Raw genomic sequence first — 15,128 nt, forward strand, 5'->3', positions numbered from 1 at the left:
CTGTTTTTAGCTATTTGCTCGGACGAACATCATGATTTGCAAACACTGAAGCTGCTTTCTCTTCATCCCTGGGATAGAAATCTCTTTTTGGCTGCTCTGCTCCAAAGGGGAAAGCAGCGGTTCACAAACACTGCATCCCTGATGAGGTCGGGTAAAAAAGCTGCCATCACAGAGCCAAAAACTGGGAATACAGACTTCAGAGGAAAGTTTCTGTCGGTAAAATAAACGAAACATTTAAACCAGAAATGCTTATTAAGTGCCATATTTTGCCTGAGAAATCCCCATTTTCCCCATTTCAAAGTCATAAATACATCATCTTCTTGTTCTGGACAATCTGTGCTGAAGATACTGACTGACTGAATACTGAGTATGTACCCTCATCACTGTAAATATGTCACCCAGTGACTGGGCAAAGAGAAATTGTGATATTTTTAAGACGCATCTATTTTGATCTCAGTGTTGAAAAAAAATCACATTCAACACCTCTTTTAAATTCCCTCGTTTCCCTCTGTGTGCGTCAGACAGTTAGTACACGCTGATAATCGTTACTTCAAATTGCACTTTAGACCGGCGTTAACTACCAAACAAAATAGCATTTCTCCCACAGAGCGATAGTATTTTACAAGGTGTTGTAAAGCCACCTCTTCAGCAACTCAAACACATTCCTTATCCTTCATTACAGCCGACCGCGAGAGCGCAGGGCACAACAAAGCTACGTCAGTCCACATCAAAGTCCCTGTCGGCCAAGTTTCATTCTAATTACCGACTGTAGCTTTCAGAGTTGAAGCTCTGCTGACACTCACACGCACAGGAGCACGTGTGAGCAGCAGAAAATCTCTTTGAAGGTTTTCCTCATCTCCTGGCTGCGAAAGGCGTAGATGATGGGGTCGATGACGGAGTTGCACATGATGAGAATGAGGTACATGTTGAAGTGGGACATGAAGCAGGTGCAGTAGGGGTTCCTGGGGCAGGTGATCATGAGGATCAGGTGGAGGAAGAAAGGCGCCCAGCACACCACGAACACCCCGAGGAGGATGGTGAGGGTGATGGCGCCCTTCATGTTGGCCCGCTGATGGATGGGCGCGTTGCCCGGCAGCGCTGCGATCCGCTTCATGTGCAAGCGCGCCAGCAGGAACATGTGGACGTACAGCGACGCCATGAGCACCAGCATGGTGAAGAACATGATGATGAGGCAGATGAGCACCGTGGTGCTCTCCGAGTAGATGATGAACAGGATGCCGGACACCGTGCAGCCGGTCCAGATGCTGCCGATGACCAGCATCGCCCTTCGCAGGGTGACGATGTTGTGGTATCGCAGCGCGTAGAAGATGGTGATGTAGCGGTCGACGGCGATGGCCAGCAAGCTGCAAATGGACGCCAGCAGGGAGCTGCAGATCATAGAGTCAAACACGTTGTCCATGTTTCTGATCAGTGCGACGGGGATGGTCAGGTTGCCCCCGTTAATGAGCGCTATGACGATGGTCTCGGAGGCGTTGGAGACACTGACGAGCATGTCGGCAACGGCGAGGCTGCAGATGAAGAAGTACATGGGCGAGTGAAGGTTCTTGTTTTTGACTATGGCAGCAACCACCAGGATGTTCTCCAGCAGGCTGACGATGCCCAGAGTGAGGAAAACCTCCGTGGAAATCAGCAGCTGCTCGTAGCATCCTGCTGAGTCCTTCCCCTCGGCCGATGGGTCTTTGTTAAGTGGCAAGCTGCCTGAGGTTTGGCTCCTGTTGTGGTAGCCTAGGGTCAATCCATTGTGCTCCGTGGCATTCATGATCAAAGTCCCCGTCTTCTTGGCTTAGGTCTTCTTTTTCTGTTGCTATTATTCCATTGTCCGTGTTTAAATGTCAGCAGTCGTCCTCATCATCTGGAGGACCACCAAGAAGGGAAAATGTAAAAACAAAAATCTTCCTTTTTCCTTCCTCAGGTTTACCAAAACAAATAGGCAATTATCTTGAAACATCTGCTGCTGCTGTTGTTACCCTCAGCCATAAACAATCCCACGGGACTCCTCTCATCCCTCCGCTCAGTTCAGAAGTTAAAATAAACGTTCCCAGAGCAAACGTATGGAAGAGTCGGGAGTGAAGCAGAGAGGTGTTTGAGACGGTGAATCAACGGTGAGCGGGAACATGAGAAGCGGAGAGATCAGAGCGTACCAGCTCGCCGTGTGAGTGCAGGCAGATCATCACTTAGTATCAGCTGCTGTGGTCTTCCCTTCTCCGTCCGTCTCACTGCTGTTATACGCACACACACACACACACCCATGTTTTTGTCCTATCCGCTTGCTGATAAGGTGGGAGGAGGAGCAACGTTTGGCTTGACGAATGAATGAGCAAATTTAAAGCTGCATGGATTTGTGAAACTTGGTGCATCGACTTACAGGCTGAATACACGCTTCCGTCTTTAGGCTGAACTGAAAACATGAAATGAATGAATGAAATAAAAAAGGTTAAGTTTCCACCTGACAGTGAAAACAATGCAGAGACTAAATGATGCAGTACAGGGTGATACAGTCAAGACATACTGTTGTTCTACATACTGTAATGCTATTTTATTGTTTATGCTCATGTTTATGCTCATGCTTCTCCATCGTCTCATTCATTCTGTTGGTGATGAGCAGACGTACTTAAGCAGCTATATTTGGGTGTGTTTGGAGCTTAGAGAGCACACTAATTGTTATATCACAGTTTGTTATGGGAAAATATGTCATCGTCTTATGCTTTAGGGTTAAAGAATGTAAGTCTTTAGAAGTGCAGGCACCAAACCTTGTTTCAGTAGATGATACGAGTAAATTTCGCATCCAGGTGTCTTGTTATCTGTTATCTTGTTATCTGTTATCTTGCTATCTGTTATCCTGTGCATTGTTTCTGTCTTCAAAGACGGCGACACACAGAGGTCTTGATTACGGTATTTCCTTGATGAGCATCAGCTGAAGGGCATGACCCTCTGCAGGCATATATGATGTGTGATGGTTCACAGGTTTATCCCGTCTCTGCATACTGTGACTTAACTCTTTGACCAGGTCACAGTGACATCAAAGGACGCATCTGGCTGGGTGTCTCCATGGTTATTGTGCGGCAAACTGATAACACAGGGATTTGTAAACAGGCCATAAAGCGCCTTCAGGGTATCGTAAAGACAGGACACTATGCTTCAAAGGAAAACATCTGCTTTGACTTGTTTTCTTCTTCTGTCTTCTCTGTTTATTCTTGTTTGCGAAGCAAGATAACGGCATGCTGGCTGAGTAGAAATGTCCGTGCATTTAACTGTGTCGTCAGAGCACCTCTTGCAGATGACGGTGATGTATCTGTGAGACTGTGTTCTCTTTGCTTGCAAGCAAATAAATTGACGATTACAACTTTGATCGTTCATCCAGACTCTGTTTCATTTGACATTGATAAGAAACACTTTAACTCTTCTCCCGACTTTTCATAGAAATATTCCACAACAAGTTACATTATGATGAGCAGATAATTACTGACAAAATACTGTGTCTCGCCAGGATGTAGCCTTTGTGGAAATAATTGCAACATAATTATGTAAGTGATACTTAAGTCCTTATAAAGACAATTACTTTTTGTATGACTAATTTCTTCATATCTACCGAATATACAAAAAGACAATTACCACACTGAGTGCTACCACGCCTCCCAAATATTAATTACAGTCTGCTATGTTTACACAAATGTCATATTGTCCTTTCACTGGAGGTTTTTCATCTGCTCATCACTCAGATACACGTTTTTAAAATGTCCTGTTAAGACCGTGGCTTGTTTTACGATACGTTGATTTTGAATAAACTTTAACCGAACGTTTGATAATGTCTGTGTTGTGCCAGAATGGAAGGAGAAAGTGTTTGTCAGTGAAACCTTGAAAGTAAAACACATTCACTAAAAAGAAAACCTTTGAAGAACTTTGAAACTACATTGAATTTGCTCTGACTCATGAAATCAACTGAATGGCATCTTCAAGGTTGTTGTGCGTTCACCGTGTTTTAGTTTTGCACCTCACACCTTCACTGTTTTGGTTTAGTATCACCGCTCTGTAGTTTAGTTAACAGCCACTGGTAAAGCAACGTTAGCAACGATAGCTAATGAGCACATCGGAGCATTGAGCAGGTAAAGAGCCAGATACCTGACAACGGTATGATGCCCGTAACCACAGTAAGTCATTGTTGTCCTGAGGAGAGGAGAGTGTGAGACGCTGCCGGAGGAGGTGCTGAGAGTTTACTCTGAGCGTAGAAGGGTTCCAACCGTCCGAGGCTTTTCATAGAACATTTGTGGCTGTAGCCTCGGAGTATTCTGCCTTAAAGGCTTGTATTTTTTGGGTCGCAATTTCGGCGAGCTTCCCTTACTATTCTTATTACATGTATCATTTTTGTTATAAGGATTGACGATGTATTAATTTGATTGTGTTGTTGCACTTTTGCCCATTCTCCATTGCTCTTCTGGAAGTTTCTTCTATTTCTTTTGGTGTTATGGAGTTTTTACTTATCTGATGAGAGAGTCCAACGACAGAGGATGACAAAGCTGCAGTTAAAAATTAAAATGACAGAGAGCGTGAGCGATGCAGTTACAGAAAGGTAAGGGTCAAAACAATTGACCCAGGACTAAGAAAAAGAAATCCCACCTCTTAAAAAATACAGCATTCTTTCCACAACCTTTGCAATAATGGATCTACTTAAGATGTAAGATGTAAGATGTAAAGGATGATTTTCTCTTCTCCTTCACAGTTGCACACTCAACAGACTAAAACACACGACTTCACATTTAAAAGTACAAGCCAACGTCAGAATTGAACATTTACAGTTTAACACCCCCGAACTCTAAAGGCACAAGCCGCAGGCATTAGGCCTCATTCACAATGCATCATAGATTGATCAGAACTGCAGTAAACAGCCATTAGTCATTAATGCAGCTGTCTTGTAACAGTGCTGGAGGTGCCAATCATTCATCTAAAAGTTAATGTATCTGTTATGAGAGATAGTGAGTGGGGGTGAACGGCTCCTCCTAATTAATATCTGAAGAATAGAGCCAGTAAAAAGCATGATGCTTGAGATGTAGATGAAGGCCAAAGGAACCCACAGTCAAGGATGTTTCTCCTCCCGATGAAATGCCTGTTGAAAGCTGTTACCATGGTAAATGTGCAGAGCAAGTCACTGGATAAAAATCTGACACGCAAATGTCTGAATTTGTGCTTTAGTTCACATGGAACTGCAGAGTAGCTTCGGTCCATGACTGAGATGTAACAGCATAACAGCATAACAACATGGCTGACCTCCAAGTTTGTGGAGAGTAAAAAACATTATTCTTCAACAGCTCATGCCTCTATAGGTCATTTACTCATTGATAGCTAATAATACTTTTTTTCAATGTTTTCAAGAGAATGGGTTTGCTTGATTCAGCACAATGGAGAGAGAGAGACTCATTAAAGAGAATGGGTTTGATTGTTTCAGCACCATGGAGAGAGAGACACACATTAAGAGAATGGGTTTGAATGTTTCAGCACCATGGAGAGAGACTCATTGAGAGAATGGGTTTGAATGTTTCAGCACCATGGAGAGAGACTCATTGAGAGAATGGGTTTGATTGTTTCAGCACCATGGAGAGAGACACAGTAAGATAATTGGTTTGATTGTTTCAGCACCATGGAGAGAGACACAGTAAGATAATGGGTTTGATTGTTTCAGCACCATGGAGAGAGACACAGTAAGATAATTGGTTTGATTGTTTCAGCACCATGGAGAGAGACACAGTAAGATAATGGTTTTGATTGTTTCAGCACCATGGAGAGAGACACAGTAAGATAATGGGTTTGATTGTTTCAGCACCATGGAGAGAGACACATTACGATAATGGGTTTGATTGTTTCAGCACCATGGAGAGCCACAGTAAGATAATGGGTTTGATTGTTTCAGCACCATGGAGAGAGAGACAGTGGGATAATGGGTTTGATCGGTTCAGCACCATGGAGAGACACAGTGGGATAATGGGTTTGATCGGTTCAGCACCATGGAGAGAGACACATTAAGAGAATGGGTTTGATTGTTTCAGCACCATGGAGAGAGACACATTAAGAGAATGGGTTTTGATAGTTCTGGCACCGCACGGTGGTATGGTGGCTCACAGCATGAGGTTCCAGGGTTTGATTCTCGGGCTGCTCAGCCGTGAGGTCCCTCTGGGTTCTGCAGGTCAAATAATAAAGTGTGGACAATAATCTGGTGACCTGTCCTGGCTATTCCCTGCCTTCACCTAATGTCAGCTGAGATATTGAAATCTAATCTTTTTGACATTTTGATGGCATCTTACCCTCTTGGTTCTATATTTTGCCGCTGACGGTTTTCCCCTCCAGTGGGTGAGGTATTCAGATTAAGACATGGTGCCTATTGTCTCTATGGGGTTGATTGTTTTAGTGTAATGGAGAAAGACACAATTAGATAATGTTTGAGACTTTTTCAGCACCATGGAGAGAGACACAGTAAGTGAAATAACTGAGGAAATCTTTAGTAAACAGAGTAACAGAGTAAACTGTAAACAGAGCCTCGCCATCGAGAGAGGCCGTCACAGGCCGACCTGGCTTCCTAAAGAGGACAGTCTGTGCACCCACTGCACACTACCTGAGCTGGAACTACCTGGACCAAGACACTAGACATATACTTCCCACGGATCACAAACACCCAAAAATATTTTGAAAACAAAAATAACAACGGAGAACTTCCACACCTGTTGGATGAAATACTCTAACATTCAAACGCAGCAGCAACATTTATGAGCTGTGATAGAAAAAGGAGCCAAGGGAATAAAACCAACATGAAGCCTGTCAATCATCTGTGTTTACCTGCACTGACTGTTTACACAGTGCAAATCTCTATCACATCACTGTTGTAATGTGTTGTCCAAATATATGGACAAATTGTTTTTCAATACTTTGGCAACATTGTACTTGGTGTTAAATATACTAAATATATTTAATCTAACAAGGCTTTTGCTGTGTTCCATGCTATGCCAGCTCACTCATTTGGGAATGTTGTTACAGTGAACACGCTTCAAGCAGACAAACAAGCTCTCATCAACTCGGGGGTTGAGGCCAAGATACCAACTCTCTGCTGAAGAGGGTCAATTAAAATATTCTTTCACGCTTTACTGACCTGCTCTATCAGGAGCATTTTCCTGAGATCTGCTATTTAAACATTTAAAACAGGCCCCCTGTGAAGTTACGTGCTCTGAAAACAGTTCAGAATTTCAGAAGAAAAGGTTTCGGCATCTCTACTTTACTTCTGGGAGGTTTCAATCCTGTGGCTGCTGGGGAGAGATAATAGCAGAGACAATTACTTTGAACAGTATATAGGAGTCTTTACAAAGAAAGCAGACGGCAGTGCCAGGCTGGAGGTTTTACTTACTTTTAGATAAGTTACTTGCTTTTAATTTGTACTGAGACTGTGTTGTAGTCGTGCTGCTACTTTGGACTTTTAGAAAAGAGCATCGATGGTATCTTTTACAAAATTAGATTTTCCAGAATGGAGAAATGCAGCATTTCCACCTTAAATGGTGGAAATGGAGCACTGTAAGGAAGTAATACCATGGAAATAATGAAGTAATAGTTTTATAATGAAGATATAATAATTAAGTAATACCATGTAATTACCAAAGTAATAACTAGGTAATAGCTTGGTATTAAACATGGGCATATATGGGTAATATTAGACAGGGAGTCATTTAACAGGGTAATAAGGGACCCAAAAAAGGTTAATATTATGGAAACACATTAAAAGATAACAATGAGGGGAAACTATTTCGTATTCTGTCAATAACGAAATGGTTATATCAGTAAAATATTTGTTGAAAATGGTCATAAGGTGACATTAATGGCGTAATAACTGCATAACAATGAGAGGATGTGGGTGGATGTTTTCCAAATATTACAGGCTACTAACGTTAAAATTAAAGTCAAAATTGAAAATATAAGACTGAAATTGATCCTCCTTTTAAACTATTACCTGAATATTTTGTAGTTAAATGGCATTTCTTTGTTATTACCTCAGTTACCTCACGTAAAGTAGAACAGTGACTGTACAGTTTGGCCTGTCAGGAAATGCCAAAACATGATGTAATCACAATAAACAAATCTCAGCACAACATGCTAAATTTCTTCCCAAAGCATTTTCCTAAACCATTACTTTATTCTGGAAATATTATGACTTTTATTAAAATATTACCACTTTATCTCAGATATTTGTTAGAAATATTTATTATTATAGTATGCAGTAGTTCATATCGGTGGCACTAATACTCGATCATACTTTTAAACAATCAATCAGTTGTAAAGTGGGAGACAACTCTGCGCCAGTAAAAGCGTGTGGTGATGACAAATGACCCTGAAATGTTGAATTTGTATTCATAATGGTAAACAGTGACGGGATTTGTCTCCCCATCATGCTGGCTCTAAAATGTCCTCTCGACTTGCTGCTGCGTGAGTGCGTTTGTTGTCCGCGGTGAATTCAGCTACTTACAGCTTTGACTCACCGGCAGGAAATCAGGCTTGGTTAAAGTGAGCCACACAGATAAACACAAAGTCAGAAAGATGTTGAAAAAGGTCAGTTTGACCTTTTTATAGGGCACATACATGAATGCAGCATAAAATAAAAGAGACCAGCTCAACCTACAAATGCACTGCAGGAACACTGTGGGCGACTGTGACTCAGTGGAGAGCAGGGTCGTCCTTCCGCTAGTCGCATGTCGACGTGTCCTTTGGCAAGACACTTAACCCCAAAAATACTCCGGTAGCTGTGCCTACGGTGTGTTTATGTGTGCATGTTAGGCAGATCCTGATGGGCAGGTGGCACCTTGCAAGGTAGCCCCTGTCATCAGTAAAAGTACAAGTCCATTTACCATTTACACTTTATGTGCAGTCACATCGGTACAAGTGCAATGTATTTCCCTTTAAGGGATTCTGGGATTGTCGGTCACATTCACAACCCACTTTCTATCCCGTATACTAACCTCTATATAATATGTAAATGGTCAAATCTAAATATTCTCACACCAAATGGCGAAATATCCATAATTAAATATAAAAGTAATTAATTTTGACTCATTATCAGGTTAATTCCTGCTAACAGATGGCGCTACTTCTTGGAGAGGGGGAACCCATTACGCTGAACAAATGGCTGAATGACTTTGCCCGACTCTGCAGAACAATTACGTTGGCCAGTTATCTCATTTTGCACCACGGAGTGCAGATGAGGAGCTGCAGCTTCCGTCCAAATGTGAGCAGAAATTCACAGGAAGGCTGAAGCCCTGGTTTCATCTGGACCACCGGGTGCTGCAGCTGAAGGGTTGTGGTGATGATGTACTCTAAAGGTGCACTTCTTCAACACAAATGATTGCATCAATCTCTAGAGTGCTGTGGATTCTTTCCAACATGCTACAGCAACAAATACTACAGTTTGCAAAGGTGGTGCTCCACGGACTACAGGAGGTGATTAAGATTAAAAGGAAGGTGCTTTGTATGCATATAGTGTGCACAGCCCACGGACCTCAATTCCAGTGACGTAAATGGTGGTTACACGCTGTCAGCTCCTGTCTGGAATAGCTATCAGCTCCGTACAGAAAAAAAGCTTCTGATGGTTTTGCACACGTCTTACTCCGAGATAGAACTTGAGGTGTCGTGCTCGTCTCTCTTGCAGAAGAAATCGTACGACGTGATATTGTGTGTATAAGGTTGAGCTGGGAGAGGAGCAGCATGACTCATTACACTTCGTAGCTGATGTTGCTCCAATGCTGTCTCTCGTCTTTGATAAGGCTGTTCTCTGAGGTGCAGCATTCAGGGAACTCACACACCAGTAACAGCAGCTCCTGTGTTATTTGTTCTCAGTGTGGTTTCTGCAGAGCCGGCCCGAGGCACAGGCAGTAGAGGCGGATGTTCGGGGAGCCATCCATCCCTAAGGGGCGCCCCAAATGAGGGCAGAAGAATAAATTGAAGATGTATTACTTCTACTCTTTTTTACAAATACTATTCTCATTCTAATGACAAATAGCCCACAACAACATAGTTGCGTAAGTAAATAAATAGGCCTTCTTTTCTGGGTTGCCTGCAGCATCACCCTAATAAATAGCTAGAGTTAACGTCAGTTACTCCCACCTTGAATTCATCAGGAAGAGCTGCAGAGACTATCTTGCAGAGATCTTAAAGTGATGCCGTTTCTGTGCGAGTGTATAAACACAATGATCGGTGGTGCAATTGGCTGCAATCCAAGAGGCACCAGCGTAAATCTTGTCTGAGGCACCAAATTGGCCCGGGCGCGCTCCGGGTTCCCGTGATCACACAAGTTGAGAAAGTGCAATCATCTCTAACTCCAAAGGCAGTGGCAGACTGTGATGCATCTCCACAAACTCTTCAACTAATAATCTGTCTGTCGAGCTGCTACATGCTCCACTGTGTTGGTTCGCTGCTGAGGAGGTCGTATTCATGAATACTTAAAAACCGAATGAGTCAAGTTCCTAAAAATAGATGGACAGTATTTAGAGCTGTGTCGTGCTTTACAACAGAGGCCAGTGTTCACCCATTCAACACTGGTGGCAGAGGCTACCACACAAGGTGCCACATGGGGTTTAGTGTTTGCCCAAGAACACGTGGACATGAAGCACTGCAGGGGCCAGCGATTGAGCGGTCAACCTTCTGATTCGAGGACGACCGCTCTACCTCCCGAGCCCCACCACACGAATGAGGAAAATAATTCAAGCAATTAGAGTTAACCGCACGGAAGTATGAGCAACTGAAGCTGTGAGAGAAAATGGCCCAAATGGACTTCATGTTCATGTCCTGGCTGAGCTGTTCCAGGAGACAACTAATTCGTTGTATTTCGGCCCACCTGTCAGCCGGGTTAAACTGGGGGTTGCTGGTCGGTTCGTTAGTTTGTGTTATTGTGTGACTTTGGTTCGTTCGGGTTCACCACGGCTTCAGTTCTCTGTCAGAAATGTGGAAAGATGCCTCAGAGCAAGTTAAACCAGTGACAAATATTGCTGTGACAAATTTGCTTCTCCAAACTGGGGGGCGTGCCGACCGCCATCCACTGGAGGTAATACACTGACTATAGACAAGTACCTCATACAACTTCAAAAGAGCTGAACTATCGCTTTAAATGTTCCGGTAATCACAGCTTGTTGCGTTTTCTCAGAAAAACAGGTTCGGTGAAATATGACAAATGCAGAGATTAAGACAATTTCTTGCAATTTCACTGATCAGAACAACAGCTATACCGGTAATACAGTTCATTTCACCATATAGCATCTGGTGTATTTGGAGGCAGACATTGACATGATCGCTAATAATGCCCAAAACGTCTGGGCAGTCAGTGTAAGGACAGAGAACAGGCACGTGTTTGGGTCTTTATTGTTTTTGCGTTCACATGGTTCCCCGGCACATGTCCACCTTAATGCAGAGGCACAGACAAGTTAATGGAAGCTGATGAGGCAGTTTCGTAAAAGCGGCAAATAGCACAGACAGCCCACCCTTGCTGCAGCTCTATAATTAGTATTAATAATGGAAGCCCACACCGGCACTCACTGCTTTCACTCTCCAAAGGTTTGCACCGTGGAAGCTCCCCCACCTCTAAAAACAATCCTTTGTCATTTTTGACCAGATGTGAAATATAGTGTATGAATAAATGTGTGCTCTTAGTGAATCACTATCTACTTAATCAGGGCAACAAATCCTGACACAATGGGCCAGTTATGATATCATTGATCTGCCACCTCTTCGGTTAAGGTCTTATTTAATTAATGCAGCTACAACGTAATGGTTCAGGTTGCATTTCGGGTAAGAGGAAGACAATAATGTCTGTTGGCATATTTTTCAGCTTCTAACCACCCACTGGAAATACCTTTTTTCGAAATCAAAATTTCGAAAAGCCAGCAGATGTGTGTGAAAGGCCTCGATGGAAGCCAGAAAGGAGGAGGGGGGGATATTTCTTTCTTTCAGCAATTTCAACTTTAGGTGCAAAATGTCCCCGCTGAGCACGCGATTGAGTGCAGGTACCGACAGAGGACATTCATTCGAGGACGATCGATCGCATGATTGTCAGGAAAACAAATATGAATTGTTTCAAGCACTTGAACAACAATGCTGTCACTTGAGGATATTTCTTTTTCACTTTGCCCCTTTTATTTCCTTCTAAGCTGTGCACGTCTGGTTTAACAGTCATGACACCATGACGATTGACTTTTGGGAATCTTGTGGTCATCAATATTCATCTATCACGCTTTCAAAAGCTGTTGGGGACTAAAGACCAACATGGGAAAGCAAAGAGGAAAAGGGCGGACAAGCCAGACAGAATAAATAATATAGCAGATTGAGGTGTCAGGGCGGTCTGCTCTGAGTTAATAAAATAATGAGATGTGACAGAGGCGCTACGAATACTGTCCACTGTGGGCTTCACAGCCTGCTTCAGATGAGATTGTGTGAGTCAGCATGAAACACAGGGGGAGGGCTGATTCACCCCGATGTGCTCATTTATTTATTGTTGTATTCATTTGCAATTTTGGCGCCGTGTGCTTGCTAAGTGAGTTTTGTTGTAATTTAGCAATATTTTGGTTATGACTCCACGCACAGACACCAGTATGGGCATATTACAATGCAGGGCACGCTACGCTCATTCAACAGGTCACTTTGATGTACACGTGAGCCGGCGCTAATCGGAGGGCAGCATGGACGAACGAGAGCTCACAGCAGCTATACTCGTATCTAATTGTCCATCAGCTAACGATGCACATCCAAAGCTCAGGTGTTGCTTATCATTTGCTCGAGTGTCTTTCAAATTAAATGTCGGCTTTGAAATGGAAATTCAAGGCGAATCGTTTCTTTCTTTTGCATTTGGGGGCAGAAGATAGAAAAAAGCCACTCAAAGGTCTTAACTTGAGAAGTCATAGCCTTTACATGTACGTGGTGATGTTCAGGTGGCTTGTGGTCGCTGGTAAATACATGGAGGGATTGGATTAAGCAGGCCTACTGGGCAAAGGCCCTGGAACCCACAAGGTTAGGGGGCCGCTGGGTCAGAGACACAGAAAGACCACAAATAGACAACTACCAATAAAAGAAGTAAAAGACTCCGGAGAGATGCAAAACAACCAAAGAGAAATACAAAAAGACCACGAAGAGACGCACAACATATACAAAGAGATGTAAACTGCCACAAAATGACTTCCAAGAGTCAAAGCGACCAAAAAAGACTGCTAAGAGATGCAAAATAACTTCAAACAGATGCAAAATGACCACAAAGCGATGCAAAATAACTTCAAAAGAGATGCAAAATAACTTCAAAGAGATGCAAAATAACTTCAAAGAGATGCAAAATGACCACAAAGCGATGCAAAATAACTTCAAAGAGATGCAAAATAACTTCAAAGAGATGCAAAATAACTTAAAAAAAGATGCAAAATAACTTCAAACAGATACAAAATGACCACAAATAGATGCAAAATAACTTCAAAGAGATGCAAAATAACTTCAAAGAGATGCAAAATTACTTCAAAGAGATGCAAAATGACCACAAAGAGATGCAAAATAACTTCAAACAGATACAAAATGACCAAAAAGAGATGCAAAATAACTTCAAAGAGATGCAAAATAACTTCAAACAGATGCAAAATGACCACAAAGAGATGCAAAATAACTTCAAAGAGATGCAAAGTCCACAGAGAGACGCAGAATGAACTCAGAAATGGAAAACAACTAAAAAAAGGAGGCAAAACGTCAACAAAGAGATGCAAAACGACCAAAAATATGTCTCTTTGAATCCGTGGCTCATGTTCTTATAGAGGAGGCGTGGGGGGGGGGGGCCGTTACATCTCTGTGCCCATTGTCTCATAATCCGCCCATGAATAAATATCATATGCAGGGGCCCAGTTCAGAAATCAACAACACACGGCGTAAACACTGGTAATCAGGTCTGTTGCTTTATTTGCACACACTGACCCCATTTCTGGTGATGAGAAGCGATTTGTATCTCGACACGATATCTGCATAATGACCACGGGGCATCTGGTGTTAACCAGCATCCTCATGATTTAGTCTCTGCCCGCAGTGCGATCACATCTTAAAATGTAAATCATATCTTGATATCTTTATATTCAACTCATCCACACACAAGTACACAAGATGAAATTGTGAGTCTCCGAGACCAATGATGCAACATTTATAATGTATCATTTTATATACGAAGGCGATCCCGTACAGAACCCGGACTGACGAGTCCATTACCATTTAGTAACCAAACACATGTATTCACATCCCACACACACCGTGAGGTCTGACCAGGCAACAAGTAAAAGAAGGTCCAGTGCTTATGGACACACCAGGGAATTAAACCGCATCACTGGAGCCTCAGCCAATCAGTCGGCCTGAATCAAATCAGACTAAAAGTGGATGCATTAATGACTTTTTAAAGTACTTTGGATAAAAACTTCCCCGAAAAATATTTTCCTCTTATGAAAATGTGAATGTCAAGTGAACAAAGAATCCCTTTTACCGATATTGATTTCCTCGAGACAATAGAAATTCAAAGATATCCTGAGTGCTTTTACTTGCCTTTCTATCACAATAAATGAAGTGATCTCTTATATTAGGCCGTTCTCCTCCTATTTCCATTCAGACGGAGGATTTTTTCTGGCAGGAAGTTCTGATGTTGTAAAGTCATAGAAAGACAATAGTGGAGAAACATGAGAAGAAATAGTCAACATCGTTTTGTGGAGCAATTGTTATTGTTTTCTTTTTCTTCATTTTCACTTATTACAAAGTTTGTTAAGAACATGAGCGTGTGTCTCCTGAAGCTTAAACCTGTCAGACAGCAACACCTGCTGGCTCACGTGAGAACTGGCCTGCCTGTCTCCTCACTGATTGTTAAATACAGTGCAGTGCTCACCTTACAGGTAATGTAAATACTTCAACGTGTAAGAATTGTGTTATTCAACCTAAACCTGAAATCGAGGCATCGTGGAATCCTGGTTTGTCCGTGAAATCCTCTAATCTTTCTATTAAAGCATTCTGATGCCAGAGGAATATTAAATTGGAGAATAAAACTTGTTTTTTTTCTGTGGGTAACAGCGTGCGTAGTGAACTGAACCGAA

At 42.5% G+C, this 15,128-nt stretch overlaps 1 protein-coding gene across 1 annotated transcript; it reads right to left on the reverse strand.

Moving 5' to 3' along the window:
* Positions 1-799: 799 nt before the first annotated feature.
* mc4r (melanocortin 4 receptor) lies at positions 800-1,780 on the reverse strand (the record flags this gene model as incomplete). The annotated part of the gene is made up of 1 exon (XM_079291779.1): positions 800-1,780. The coding sequence occupies one exon, from the start codon at positions 1,778-1,780 to the stop codon at positions 800-802; it is 981 nt and encodes a 326-aa protein (XP_079147905.1).
* Positions 1,781-15,128: the final 13,348 nt, after the last annotated feature.

Source organism: Melanostigma gelatinosum (genome assembly GCF_949748355.1).
Source record: "Melanostigma gelatinosum genome assembly, chromosome: 20".
NCBI lineage: Eukaryota > Metazoa > Chordata > Actinopteri > Perciformes > Zoarcidae > Melanostigma > Melanostigma gelatinosum.